General features: G+C 35.9%; 1 protein-coding gene across 1 annotated transcript; it reads left to right on the forward strand.

The window, feature by feature from the left end:
• The first annotated feature begins 9,567 nt into the window (after positions 1 to 9,567).
• Positions 9,568 to 10,935, forward strand: LOC103931282 (uncharacterized acetyltransferase At3g50280). The gene has a single exon (XM_009340716.3). It carries the CDS (start codon positions 9,568 to 9,570, stop codon positions 10,933 to 10,935), a length of 1,368 nt encoding a protein of 455 aa, XP_009338991.2.
• Positions 10,936 to 14,691: the final 3,756 nt, after the last annotated feature.

Below are 14,691 nucleotides of genomic sequence, written 5' to 3' on the forward strand. Positions count from 1 at the left end.
GACCAATTATCTGCCATGGTGTGCTCTGTTTGCTCCGATTGTTCGGCGTTATTGTCTTCTTGGTATCGTCGATGGCACAGAACCCTGTCCTGCTCCTCTTCTGCCTGATCGCACTCTTAATCCGGCTTTTGAAGTTTGGTATGAGAAGGATCAGAATCTCCTGATCTAGTTTAATTCCACGTTGTCTGAAGAGGTGATTCATTTCACAGTTGGAGTTTCGTCTTCCCGTGATCTATGGCTTAAGCTTGAACAAAGATTTGGGGGTGTTTCTGATGCACATGTTCATCAACTTCGCTCTCAACTTCAAAGTGTTCAAAAAGGTTCTCGATCCATGTCTGATTATTTGCAAGAGCTCAAAGAGATCTCTGATTCTCTCACTGCTGCTGGAGCCTCAATTTCTGATCGCGATCTCATTGCTGCTACTCTGGCTGGTCTTTCTGATGAGTTTGAATCATTCACTAACTCAATCATGCTTCGGTTAATTTCTACATCTTTAGATGAATTGCATGGCTTTCTCCTTACCAAAAAGCTATCTCTGAATCGTCGTAAGAACGATGTCTCTTCTAGTATGTCTGAACCATTTCATGCCTTATCAATTCAAGCTCAACCCCTACTTCTTTCCACGCCACCCCAGGCATATGTTGCTCAGAATCAACCACTTCAGCACTCTTTTCGTTACAATTCGAATTGTGGGAAGATCAATCATGGCACCTATCATGGCAATCGAGGCTCTCATCATGGTAATTCTTTCACTTGTGGTTTCAATTGTTCTAATTCATTTGCTCAATCTCGTGGTTCTTCTTATGGTCCTCGGGCTACTTGTCAGATTTGTGGTAATTCAAGTCATGAAACGCTTAACTGCTTTGAGCGTATGAATCCTGAGATATGTGGTCAAATCCATCTTGCCAAGCTCTAAGCAATGTGTGCTCGTTCCAATGCCAAGCCCTCTCCTACTTGGTTAATTAACTCAGGAGCTACTTCGCACATTACGAATGACATATCACACATCAACTCTCCTACTCTCTACATTGGTGAAGACAAGGTTTACATAGGTGATGGTAAAGGTCTGTCCATTTCTCATGTTGGTTCATTTACATTACGAACCCCTACTTCTTCTTTTACACTGTCAAATGTTCTGCATGTTCCTCACATACAACACAATTTGTTGTCTGCCTTTCAATTTCTCCGGGACAATTATTGTTCATTGACTCTTAATTCTGATGGATCCGTTGTTAAGATCGTTCCACGGGGAAGACGTTTTTCCGAGGTTCAGTTAAAGATGGTTTTTATCCTTTGCAGTCTACTACATCTTCTAGTTTCGTCTCTAGTAAAGCTTCTCCTTCACTTGTTGCATTAGCTTTTGTCAGTATTAAAGCTCCAATAAAGATATGGCATAGGTGCTTGCCCCATCCATCTTCTGCCATTTTTCGTCGGGTAATATCTACGAATACTCTTGCAATGCAAGACAAGTCTACAGTTGATTTTTTCTGTTCAAATTGTGCATTGGCAAAGAACCACAAGCTTCATTTTGGTCTGTCCTCTTCAGCAACTACTCACAGTCTTCAACTTTTACACTGTGAATTGTGGGGACCTGCTTCTGTTACATCTAGCAGTGGTTTCCGATATTACTTACTTCTTGTTGATGATTTTAGTAAATACAGTTGGTTTTTCCCTTTGAAAGCAAAGTCGGATGTACTTTCTACGTTTGTTGCGTTCAAGAACTATGTAGAAAATTTTCTTGGTAATAAGATCAAGTGTTGCATTCAAATTCAGGGGGTGAATTTACTGGTCATTCGTTTGCATCTTTTCTTAGTGCACATGGTATTTTTCATCAATTCAGCTGTCTACACACGCCTGAACAAAACGGCTGTGCTAAGAGAAAACACCGCCATCTTGTTGAGACAGCTAGGACTTTACTTGTGGCTTCTCATGTCCCTCATGTGTTTTGGGTTGAGGCTTTCTCTACTGCCCTATATCTCATTAATCGTCTTCCCATTTCTGGTGTCTCACAATCTCCTTGGGAAATTTTATTTCATCAGCACCCGGATTATTCCAAACTCAAAGTTTTTGGTTGCCAATGCTTTCCATGGCTTAAACCTTATATTCACAGTAAATTGGATGCTAAAAGCAAGAGTTGTGTGTTTTTGGGCTATAGTCTTCAGTACAAAGGTTATCGGTGCTTTGATCCGATTGGCAACCGAGTCTATATCTTCAAACATGTGATTTTTAATGAAGAACTCTATCCTTTTCAGTCTCTGCCCCTTCATACTTCTAGCTCTGGCAGTGTTTCTCCAGTTACTTCTCATTCCATGGATCTCTATTTTAGCAAGTATACTCATCCTGCTTCTTCTCTAACTCTTGATACTTCTCAAACTCCCGATACTTCTCCAACTCCAGATACTTCTCCAACTCCAGATACGTCTCCAACTCCAGATGTTTCTCACCCTATTTCTACCTCTATAGTTAATACTCATCCTATGGTTACCCGATCCAAAGCAGGCATCTATAAACCTAAGGCTTATGCAGCAACTAAGCATCCTTTATCCATTGCATTGGATTCTGGTCCCAGCACTTATTTACAAGCATCTAAGTTTGCTCACTGGCGAGCTGCGATGCAAGATGAATACAATGCCTTACTGTTTATAGGAACTTGGTCCTTAGTTCCTTCTCATTCTTTTCAAAACATTGTTGGTTGCAAGTGGGTGTTTCGTGTCAAGAAGAAGCCTGATGGTACTGTGGATCGTTACAAGGCCCGACTTGTTGCCAAGGGCTATCATCAACAAGAGCGCATTAATTTCCAAGATACTTTCAGTCCGGTTGCTAAACCAGTTACCATTCGAATACTTCTTAGTCTTGCTGTTCAACATAATTGGTTTTTAAACCAGGTAGACATCAACAATGCCTTTCTTCATGGGGATTTAAAAGAGGATGTCTACATGCTTCAACCCCTGGGTTTTATTGATCTCTCTTTCCTAGTCATGTGTGCAAACTTCAAAAATCGATGTATGGTCTTAAGCAAGCCCCTAGAGCTTGGTTTGAAAAACTATTTCAAGCTCTGCAGGACCTTGGCTTCCATCAATCTTTATCTAGTGCATCTTTGTTTGTACTTAATGGTCCTCAATTGGTTATAGTTCTCGTTTATGTGGATGACATTCTCGTTACTGGCCCTAATTCTCATCTCTGTCATCAATTCATTCAACAGCTTAGTAATCGATTTCCAGTGAAGGATCTTGGTCCTTTACACTATTTCTTGCGGCTGGAAGTCCAGCGATCTTCTAAAGGGATCTTTCTTCATCAAACAAAATATTTGCTTGATCTTCTTCAACGGACAAATATGCAGGGTTCCAAACCTTGTTGCACACCTCTTGGCTCCCACAAACTGGATCATACTGGTTCTCTTTTACCCAATCCCATTGAGTATCGCTCAATTGTTGGAGGCCTTCAATATCTCACGTAGACTTGCCCGGACCTTGCTTTTGCTGTCAATCAACTCTGCCAGTTCATGCATGCTCCGCATGAACAACATTTTCAAGCTGCCAAACGAGTTCTTCGATTTCTAAAAGGTTATGTTTCCCAAGGATTATGGTTTATAAAGGGTCATGTTGCTCTCTCAGCATACTCCGATGCTGATTAGGCTGGAAGCACGTTTGATAAGCAATCAACCAGTGACTATTGTGCCTTTCTTGGTCCCAACCTCATCAGCTGGAGTGCCAAGAAACAAAGTATCGTCGCTCGTTCTTCTACAGAAGCCGAATATAGGTCTCTGGCTCATACAGCTGCAGAACTCACTTGGGTTTGTAAAATCCGTCGTGAATTTCACTATCCTCTTCCTAAATTGCCTACACTATGGTGTGATAACATTTCAACCATCTCTTTAGCCTTTAATCCTATTTTTCATGCTCGCACGAAGCATGTTAAGATTGATTATTATTACATTCGTGAACTGGTTCTAGCTAATCTTCTCAAAGTCCAGCTTGTTTGCAATGCCGATCAATTGGCTGATCTTCATACAAAATCTTTGTCTAAAAATCAGTTTCGATACTTGTGTTCCAAGCTTCCCATTGGAATCAACTCTGATTCCTCCTTTCGCTTGAGGGGGTGTATTAAGGAAGATAACAAGTCTTCCATTTCCGTTGATGTTAAATAGTTTAGTAAAAGCTAAATGTGGTTAGTTTGTTATTACTATAGTTAGTTAGAACGGTTACAAGTTTAGTTAAGGTAGTCAAGGGTATATTTGTAAAGAGCCAAAGGCTATATATATATTCTCTTATGTGTAATTGTAAAATTGATTGAGTGAAATACAATCTTGTAGAAGAAGTTTTATCATTCTTTATGGTACTCCTGAACGCTACAAGAAAGGCAAGACTGATGAGAAACATATATGCCTCTGACGAAGCCATCATCTCAATCATCTCCGCAAATTAGGCAAACCCAAAAAAGTCCACCCTCACAAGAATCTGGCTGATTTCCTTCCCTTGTAATTGCTGATTTACTTTCCCTGTAATCATTCAATTAGTTTGATTGTGTTGATGTACTTTCTGTAAATGGGACTATGTTGGTCCACTCTTACAATTATATATAAGTGAATACCATGACTGATAGATCAGTCAAGAATTCCAATATAGAACCTTTTTTGCCGCAACATTCTAAAACCTCACTGGTCCATATTTTTTGATGGTATCAGAATAGGTTGTTCCACGTATGAAGCTAAACGATCACACGCGCTCCATATCATCCCGTTGTGTTCTCCATGTGTTAGGCTTGAAAATTTGCCACACGTGAGGGAGGGTGTTGATGAATCTCATATTAATGGGAGGATAAACCTTGCATGGACTTATAAGAAGTTGGGCTACTCCCCATATTACCAATTGATTTTATGGTAGAACCTCAACTTTCTTCATAGTCAAGAAATATGGACCAGTGATCGAGTTGTTTTGAGCATACACTTTGTTTTGTTTCATACAGTTATAGCCTTCTTGGCTAGCGCCTTTAAGCATTTATGCCTCTATAAATGAGTGTCCTACAGAGATCAAATTGTGAGTATAAGATTATGGGACTGCAATGGAATCGCAGAAAGCACATCAAAGAAAATAGAGAAGGTATGAGGCTTCCTAATCTAACAAATCTATCATTTGACAAGAAAACAAAAAAATTCTAATTCAATATATAATGTTACAAAGGCTAGGTATACAGTACAAGGATTACATAATAGGAAGGCTAATCTAAATGATTTGGGAATCAATCAAAGATCATGAAAGATCTCTACAAATCAGGAATTACATAATATTATCGATCACAGCCCCGTAAGCTGATGTGACGAGCAAGAATAGAAAGCTTATAGACAAGAAAACAGAAGCGATTGGTGTAAAATCGTGAAAATATCTGTGATTTGATCATAGGTGTGGATGCATCCTCCCTTCTCATGGAGGTGCGTGAAGGGAAAATAGATATTTATCACAAAAGTAAAATACAATAAAAATATAAAATATTATATTTTGAAGTTTTACATATAAAGTTGGACTATAATTTTAAGACCATCTCCAAATGAGATGTCAAATATGTCAAATAGGATTAAAAGACATTTAGGTGTTCTCTAATGGATATGCCATATATGATGTGGCATGTGAGTCATTTGACTCCTTACTTTCTAGATGTCTTTTTGACAGCAAACAAAAAATGAGTCAAATATATTTAATTGAATTTTTTAATACATGAGTCTCATTAACAACCAATAAAATAAAAAATTACAATTAATTTTGATTATTTTTAATAGTTAATGTAACTCTAGGACCAATAAAATAATAAAATAAATATTTGACACATCCATTGGAAAATAAGAGAATTTAGTATTTGTATTCAATTTGACACATCAACCATCAAATAAAATTTTGACATATTATATTTGACATCTCCTTTAGAGATGCTCTTATAGTTGGAATATTATGAAGTTATGTCATTTAAGGGTGTGTTTGTTTGACTAAACCTCATTGGACTAGACTGGCTTAGCTAAGAATATTAATCTGTGTTTGGTGCAAGCCAGGACTGAGCTTAATGGGACTAGCTTGGATTTGTTCTGACTAAACTCTTCACTAGCTGGGCTTAGTGAGGCCGGGCAAAAAGGATGAGATTGCTAAGACTAGCGCTTCACATCATCATCGTGCTGAGGCTTCGACTTCCTCAATCGTCTTCCACAGATCTCTAACCCACCACTGTTACGCTTTCCTTCTCCGACCGTTGCGTCCTTCTTAAGTCTGTTAAGTTCTCCACCAGGAAGATGCGTCTACAAGTTTGTCATTGATTTGCAGAGATCAATAGAAATCAATTTGCAAATCCGACAATACAAGCCTCTGCAAATTGAAAAAAAAAAATTGGGATTTTTCTGGGTTTGATTTGGAGAGAAGGTAAATTAATAGAAGAGAAATATGGGTTTTAATTGAAGAGAAAGCAAATGAAAAGAAGAGAAAGTTTATGGGTTTTGATTATTAATGGGAAAAATCTAGGCTTGCGAATAACAGAATGCAAACCAAAGAAGAAAAGTAGAGGATCTAGGAGAGAGAGTCAAATAAAAAATAATAAAATGAATTAAAAATGACAAAAAAGTATTGTAACTCTAAAATAATTTAATCCAGCATTTAGCCTGACACTGCATCAAACGCTTCATTATTCTTATACTACTTAGTCCATGACAAGCCAATCCAATTTCGTTCCTCAAGTTAGTTCAGTCCGAGATAATTCGATGTAACAAACGCACCTTAAGAGTATCAGGAAAGGTCTAGGCAAATGGGATTTGCTACGCCATATAGGTGAAATGCCCTTTTAAAATACTTAACTGCTTTTGAAAATCAAAATCAATTTCACAAAAAACACTTTTAATTATTTTTAAAACATTTTCAAACGAGTGATAACTAATTTTCGTCGCAAATATTTGAAGATTCGGTTTATTGATGGCTCCAGTTGCCAAACAATTGAAAGTGGTCCTGTCATTATGTGATGAGTCACCACCAGCTACCATCCACGTTTTAAGTCATCGGCATTTTTGGTTCTGCAATTGGCAAGGGCTCAAATAAGTTTGATTAAAAATTGAATGATTTAGATTTTAATCCTTACAACTCATTATTCTTAAATAAAAACTCATCTATATATAAACGTTCAATAAAAGCTTAAATTTAAAATCTACAGCCACATCGGAACACTATTGAACTACTAATACAATTTATTTACATCCATGCTACTTTCCCAAATCTCTAAATTTATTCCAAATTTAAAGTTGTAGAAAAAATGAAATAAAATATATAAATTGTTGTATTGCATTAATTGTATCCATATCATACCAAAAATTTACCTTTTTTTTTGTGATATATATGTTTTGCATTAATTAGGAAGTAAATTAATTTGTTCCAATTATAAAAAAAAAATATATATATATATATACACACACACTACACCTAGATTATATATATATATATATTTTTTTTTTTCTTTTTGGGAGAAAACCTAGATTATATATTTTGAATCAAATAACATTTTTGTATACATGGTAGGTAAATTATTTTTCATGTATTATTACGTATATTAGCCTATTAGGGACCTTTTTTTATGGTAAAAATATATAAAGTAATATGTATATGATTGTTTGTAGGTAAAAAGATAAAATCAAAAGCATGATCCAATTCCTAAGTTTATGCAATATTTTGTTATTGGTATACAATTATTTTGCATCATTGGAAATGAACATTTCAAATAGTAGTTAGGTAAATTAATAGAGAGTTTCAATGAAAAGGGCTTGGGCCAACGAGTATTTAATTAAAAATCATCCCAAAATGTTATTTAACCAAAAGGGCTCAAAGTTTAGTAAAAAAACCATCCAAAACTATTGTCGACGGGTCAAACTTACAAGCCCAACCCACTACAAATCTACACTCCCGTAAATACTCCTAAATGATTTGATATTGTCTTGACTCTTCACCAACCTCAACCCAACACGAAACTGCCATAATAACTCCATGTCTTCCTATCAAATCGAATTCCCCCATTTCAAAAACAACCAAATCAAAGTTGAAAAAGGAAGTATTCGTCGAAACAAAGCCTCCAAAACAAGTTCTAAGAAGTTTAATGGCAGAAACCAGCAAAAAAGTGTCTGAAAAAAAATAATAAAAAAAAAACCAAAACATAAAACTATTTCTGGATAACCCAAAATATAACACTATTTTTGGAAAAAAAAAATAAAAATCAGATACAGTGTTTGTTTTGTCTGTACACAAACAAACACTATATCAGGAAAGAAAAGAACCAAAATCTAGAATAGTGACTTAAATTTAAAAAACAGTGACTTAAATTTCAAAAACAGTTACTTAGATTCCAGAAACAGTCTATGTTTTAACATTTGATTGTTTCTTTTCTTTCATGCATCAATTGATTATATTTAAGAAATAGGTTGCTTATTTTGCTTTGAATCCAAATACAATGAATTTCACTATTTCTTTTCTAACTTACATTTAAGAAACAGTGTGTTTGTTTCATTTGGATCCAGAAACAGTTTATTTTTACAGTCCAGAAACAATGACCTATCTTTATTATTGAATAGCATGCTGATCTCAAATTTATTTTATGGAGAAACAAACGATGAACTCCACTAACGATGAAAAAGAAGAAGGTCTGCAAAATATAAATTAAATAGCATGAGGATCTATATTTTTGTTTCAAAGAAAAAGAAGAAGGTCTGCAAAACAATGATGAACTCTATTAACGACGAAAATCTGGAACTCAACCTAAAACAGTTAGGAGTAAAATCGACAAATCATAATTTATTATAGTTGGGTCATTTTTAGTTGGACTACTTTAATATGAGCCTTGTACTAATCATTAAACAAAACTTATAACATGATTTTTTTTTATTAAAACTAAAACTTTTCAAGCCTTTTTCATTAGTTTTTCTAAATTAATATGGTCTAATTATATAAATACACACACATATACATACATACATATATATATATATATATATATTTATACACATTTTGAATCAAATAACATTTTTGTACATGGTAGGTAAATTACTTTTTTTTTATATGTATTATTACATATATTAGGGTTTTTGTGTGTGTGTGTGTGTGTGTGTGTGTATGAACTTATAATGCAGATACATAGAATTAAGCCAACAATTCTCATATTTGAATTAATATGCAATGAGTCTTTTTAACATTAATATCTTTTTTTTTTTTTTTGCAAAATCATTAACTCTCTCCTTACAATCTGCATAGAATTAATTATGCACAACAAATATGCAATAGGAGTATTTTAGTCATCTAAAAAATGTAAAATGTGTAAAGTAATATATAATTAATGAATTTACTTAGGTGGATCCTAGTCATTAGGTTTTTTTTTCAATAAAAAAATTATATCGGGTTTTATATGGAAAAAAAATTGAATTTAAGGTGTTAAAGTCATATTTTCAATTGAAAGTTTTGACTAAGAGGCAGCGTGCGGCTCCCGCTGCCCCCTTACCTATAAAAGTTTACAAGTTGCCGCCAAGTCAAGTGTGCTCTTTACAAACAGAATTATTGATCGATGGGACACGTTCGCTGCATCTCCACAACCACTGTTCAACCCACAAGCCAGAACGAGTCCACTCAGAGAATTGAGTTAACTCCATGGGATCTGCAGTTCATCCTATTCGGCTACGCCCAAAAGGGCCTTCTCTTCCACAAACCAAACTCCACTACTTATGACAAGTACCCAAACAAAAGCTTGATCCAACACCTACAAGCCTCCCTCTCCCTCACACTAGACATCTTCTATCCCCTTGCCGGCCGTCTTGCCATCACCGAAAATGAAGACGACAACACCACCTCCTTCTCCGTCAATTGCAATGGCGTCGGAGCCCAATTGATCCATGCTGTTGCTGATGGTGTCACGGTTGCTGATATTCTTGACCCTGTTTTGGTTCCCAGTGACATTGTTCACTCATTCTTTTTTATGAATGGAGTTTTGAACTATGAAGGCGTGTCCAAACCCTTGCTTGCAGTACAAGTAACAGAGCTGGTTGATGGCATTTTCATAGGTTTTACCATGAACCACTCTGTCGTTGATGGATCAACATTTTGGCTTTTCTTCAATACTTGGTCAGAAATCTCTCGGCATGCAGAAACTAGTACTGCAAATTGTGGAAAAATTTCGCAACCTCCTCCTATTTTCAGCCGTGAACTTTTTGACGGCATCATTGATTTTCCGGTTCGAATTCCAAACTTTCACAATCAAATCCCGAAAAATAGGTCTTCCACACCACCCGCCGCCCTCCATCAAAGAATATTTAAATTTTCGAAAGAAAAAATTGCTCAACTCAAAGCCAAAGCCAATGCCGAGATGGGCACCACTAAGATCTCATCCCTTCAAGCACTCTTGGCTCATCTTTGGTTGTCCATAATCCGCAACAAACATCTCAACCCCGACCAAGAGACCAAGTATACCTTACAAATAGGCTTAAGACAAAGATTCCAATCGCCGTTACCTGAAGAGTACCTCGGAAATCTGGTTCAGTTTGGCACGGCGACATCCACCGTGAGCGATTTGCTCGAGCACGGACTAGGCTGGGCGGCTTGGGAAATAAACAAGATGATTGCTTCCAAGACAAAAAACGAGGTGAGAAAGTATTTGGAGGAATGGATAGAGAGTCCAAAACTGTTCCAACTGAATAATTTGGCAAGCGATTACTCATTCGGGACGGGAAGCTCACCGCGGTTCAATATGTACGGTAATGACTTTGGTTGGGGAAGGCCTCTGGCAGTTAGAAGTGGCGCATCCAACAAGGCTGAGGGAAAGTTGACAGTGGCTCCTGGGGCAGAAGATGGAACTATAGAGTTTGAAGCTTGTTTGCCACCTCAGACACTGCAAGATTTGGCCGAGGACGCAGAGTTCATGGCCAGCTTGTCCAAATGAACCTTTTTTTTTTTTTTTTTTTTTTTTTGAGCACTTTCAGTTTTCTATTGTTTTTTTTCGTTTTCTTTTTAGAGAAAATTAGGGGAGTTCTTGGGGGTTTTTTATTTATTGTGCACGTATTTTATTTTCTGGGTGTTTTTCCATAGGAACGATAATTTACAATTAATTGATTTAAGGATTGCAGAGCTAGCGTCTATTAGCTTAAATATCATACTAGTGTACTATTAGTTATATATATTAAAAGTAAACACGTAACTAATGTAGAAATGCATACCATGTAGTCATAAACAATTAATTTCATGGTCATAGTCATCTAGATCATGCTCAATAAAGATAGTTGTCAAATCTCATAAATCATCAACAAAATGTGGTGCCAGTCCATATTCTTCACTTGGTGCCAGTCCATTTAGCATGGGCTGGAGTTGCTCTAAGTCAATTTGAAAGAATACTTCAACAAATAAACAACAAAAATTCTAGTGGTAGTGGTTGTGACGGCGGACTCACTGCGCCGATTGCCAACTGTGTTTCTGAGAAAGGGAGAGAGTTGTCGAGAGGGAGAGAGCGAAGAGAGTTAAGAGAGACAATGAGGGTTTTCAAAATAAAAACCCTAAATTAAGTTATACTGTTAGGACTAAAGTGAAAGAATTAAGTAAAACTTGAGCCTTACTGGAATGTTCTAACTATCAAACTAATAAATGTTATAATTGAGTCATCGGAGAGCCGTTTTCAGTTTCTTCCGTGCTCACTTGTTCGTAAGTGTGGGCATGGTCCGGTTCAATCCAGCTCACCCTCCAAATTGAAACTGAACTGATTGTTTTTATGATTTCAATTTGGTTTAGTTTTTCCTAATATTGACTATAAGAACCAAATCGGACCAGATCAGACTGATTATAGTTCGATTCGATTTCATAGATGGTTTTGGGCCTGTAAGCATATAACTCTTTTTTATTTCTATTGTATAATCAACAACACAAATGTCCGAACTGAAGACTTGCATTCAATTAGTCCAAGAAGCAAAAAAAATCAAATTCTAAATCAATATACAAACCAAATCAAAGCAAATCTTTTCCAAACACCAAATCAAAATGCATAAGATAAAGTCATAATTCTACAACCCAATTCAAAACTTAAAAACTGGAAGATCATAATAAACGCAAAGCAATACTATAAAACCTATGACAAATGGGAATAGCAAGTCCTTGGTAGCAAGCACTGCAATTCCTTGGTAGCAAGCAATCATTAGCAGTTCCTTCCTTCCTTGGCAGCTGCTAGGACTAAATAGTTTCTGGAGCTCGAGTGTTCGATGTGCCTCCAAGAAAGTACATACCAACATCATACATAGGTTCGGTTTTCATATAAGAATCATTGAGCACTAATACGTTTGTGATTTAACTCCTGAAGCAAAATATGAACATACAAGAATCAAATTTCAGAAACAAGAAATACACCAATTATTAACATCTCAATTTAAGTACACAATCAAACATTTTGAACATAAAAATGTAAAGCCAGCACACCAGTTATATTGCTCTATTCAATCAACCTTCACCTCAGAGAACTCACTCACCGCAAGCCCATGTCATTATCCATAGTAAATCAACAAGCAAACTCAGAGAGCTGTTAAATAAACCCATAAACACAGTATGCAAATCAATAAGAAAACCCAGAACACATATGTCGTTAACTCACTCATCGCAACTATGCAAATATAAAAAAACTCAGAGTGCCGTTACGTAAACCCATACCAATTTGAAACCCAAACCAATTCCAAATCAATTTGAATAACCCTAATTTGAAAATCCAGTACACACCAGAATAAACCCTAATCAATTTGATAACCCAGCACACACTAGAATAAACCCAGATCAATAAGAAAACCAACAATTCAATTTGAAAACCCATATCAATTTGAATAAGGCTTTTTAACCCAAAATAGTCCTTAGGATTTGCATATGTCCTTACTTTGATCCCCTACATTGAAAAAAGTGGTCTTTATGTTTGTCCATGGTCAGTCATTTTGTCATTTCATGAAAAATCTATGTTAAATGGAAAAGTAAGTAAGGAAGTTGATTAGACAAAAACACCCTCAATTTAACAGAGATTTTTTTTTTTTACAGAATGACCAAAATGATGTACGCTGAACAAACTTAGGAACTACTTCTATCGATTTTCAATCTTAAGGACCAAAGTGAGGACTTATGAAAATCTTAGGGACCATTTTATTTGAAAAGCCTTTGAGTAAACCATTATATAAAACTGCCCTAAAATAACATCATACCTTATGGGGGTGGTGGAGGAAGAGGTGCTCTCGAGTCTCAACGAGACAGGGTCACGATGAAATGAGTCTGATTGCCTAAGGGTAAGGATTCGATCCAATTTCTAGAGAGAGAAATGAGGAAACTGAAGTTAGTGAAACTAAAAAGGAAAGTGAAGAATGATTGAACTTCGCGAGATTAGAGGATTTGATTCGACTTTGAGAGAGAAAGAGTAAAAGAGGAGACTGTAGTGAGTGAAATTGAAAGAGAGTGAGGGATGAATGATTTGTCTTCAAGGAAACTATTGTAGCAATGGTCCCTCAACTAAAAATCCATGAACGTTGGTCTCTTAACTCATCAAAATGTGCAACTATAGTCATTTCATCAACTCCATCAAAATTCCATCACAATGAGTCATATTGGAAATACCATTGCTATAATTGGGTTAAAGTTGAGGGAACATTGCTCCAATTGGGTTAAAGTTGAGGGACCATTTCTCCAATTGGGTTAAAGTTAAGGGACTATTACTACAATTTCCTCAACTTCGCAAGAGAGTTTGAGTCTATGAGAGGAATAATACTTATCTACTCAAAGGAAGAGTAGGAGTTCCTACTCAAATTGTTCATTACTGATTTATAGAACTTTGTGTTTATAATCAAAACCATTCACATTATAAATTACTCTAGAAAGATTGCCTCTACAAAAATTAATTAAAACTAAGGTTATCTAGTTATCGAATTCTACAAAAACAAATGAATGAAATTTGTAAAAGCATTACGTACGATCTACGACCTTATTTCTAATTCATTTTTTGCAAAGACGATCTTTACAATGTAATTCATAATATAAACGGTTCTAATCATAAGCACAAAGTTCTGTGATTCGAACACGATGAATTTTGAGTAGGAGCTCCTGCTCATCTTTGAGTAGCCAAACATTGTTCAAAATAAAGTAATGGAAACCTAATAAGAAAGGATTCAGTGTATATGCACCAGGTGAAACCACATAAATCTGGTTGGTTTTAACCAATCATTGGGTGACTCAAGTATGTAAATAATAAACTTAATTAAGGAATTAATTATAGCCTCGGTTCGGTTCAGTTTACACCCATTCTTGGTACTACAAAAACTGGGATTGGAATTGGTCTGAGCTAGTCTGGTTTTATTTTTTATTCAATTTTGACTTTTTTAGTCAACACTACTTTTTTCGATTTTTTTTAATACGCTTCAATTCGATTCTCCAATTCGGTAGTTTTTATGCCTATGTCTACATGTTCGTATCGACGAGTACTATAAAAATAAAATACCAAGAAAAATAAAACAAACTTGAGCCAAAAAGTCAACTTAGTAAAACACTTATGCCTTTCAAGGGCATTTGGTCATTTTACACACACGGTAAGTAATATATGATAAAACTAAGAACGAGCTGTAACAAGAGGGGTGCCCAAAGAACATTAATGAGGTCCTTAGGACTTGCCTTGTTTGTAATAACTCTTTGAGTT

The sequence above is a fragment of a genome, unplaced genomic scaffold (genome assembly GCF_019419815.1).
Source record: "Pyrus x bretschneideri cultivar Hongxiangsu unplaced genomic scaffold, Pyrus_bretschneideri_v1 Contig20, whole genome shotgun sequence".
NCBI classification, from domain to species: domain Eukaryota; kingdom Viridiplantae; phylum Streptophyta; class Magnoliopsida; order Rosales; family Rosaceae; genus Pyrus; species Pyrus x bretschneideri.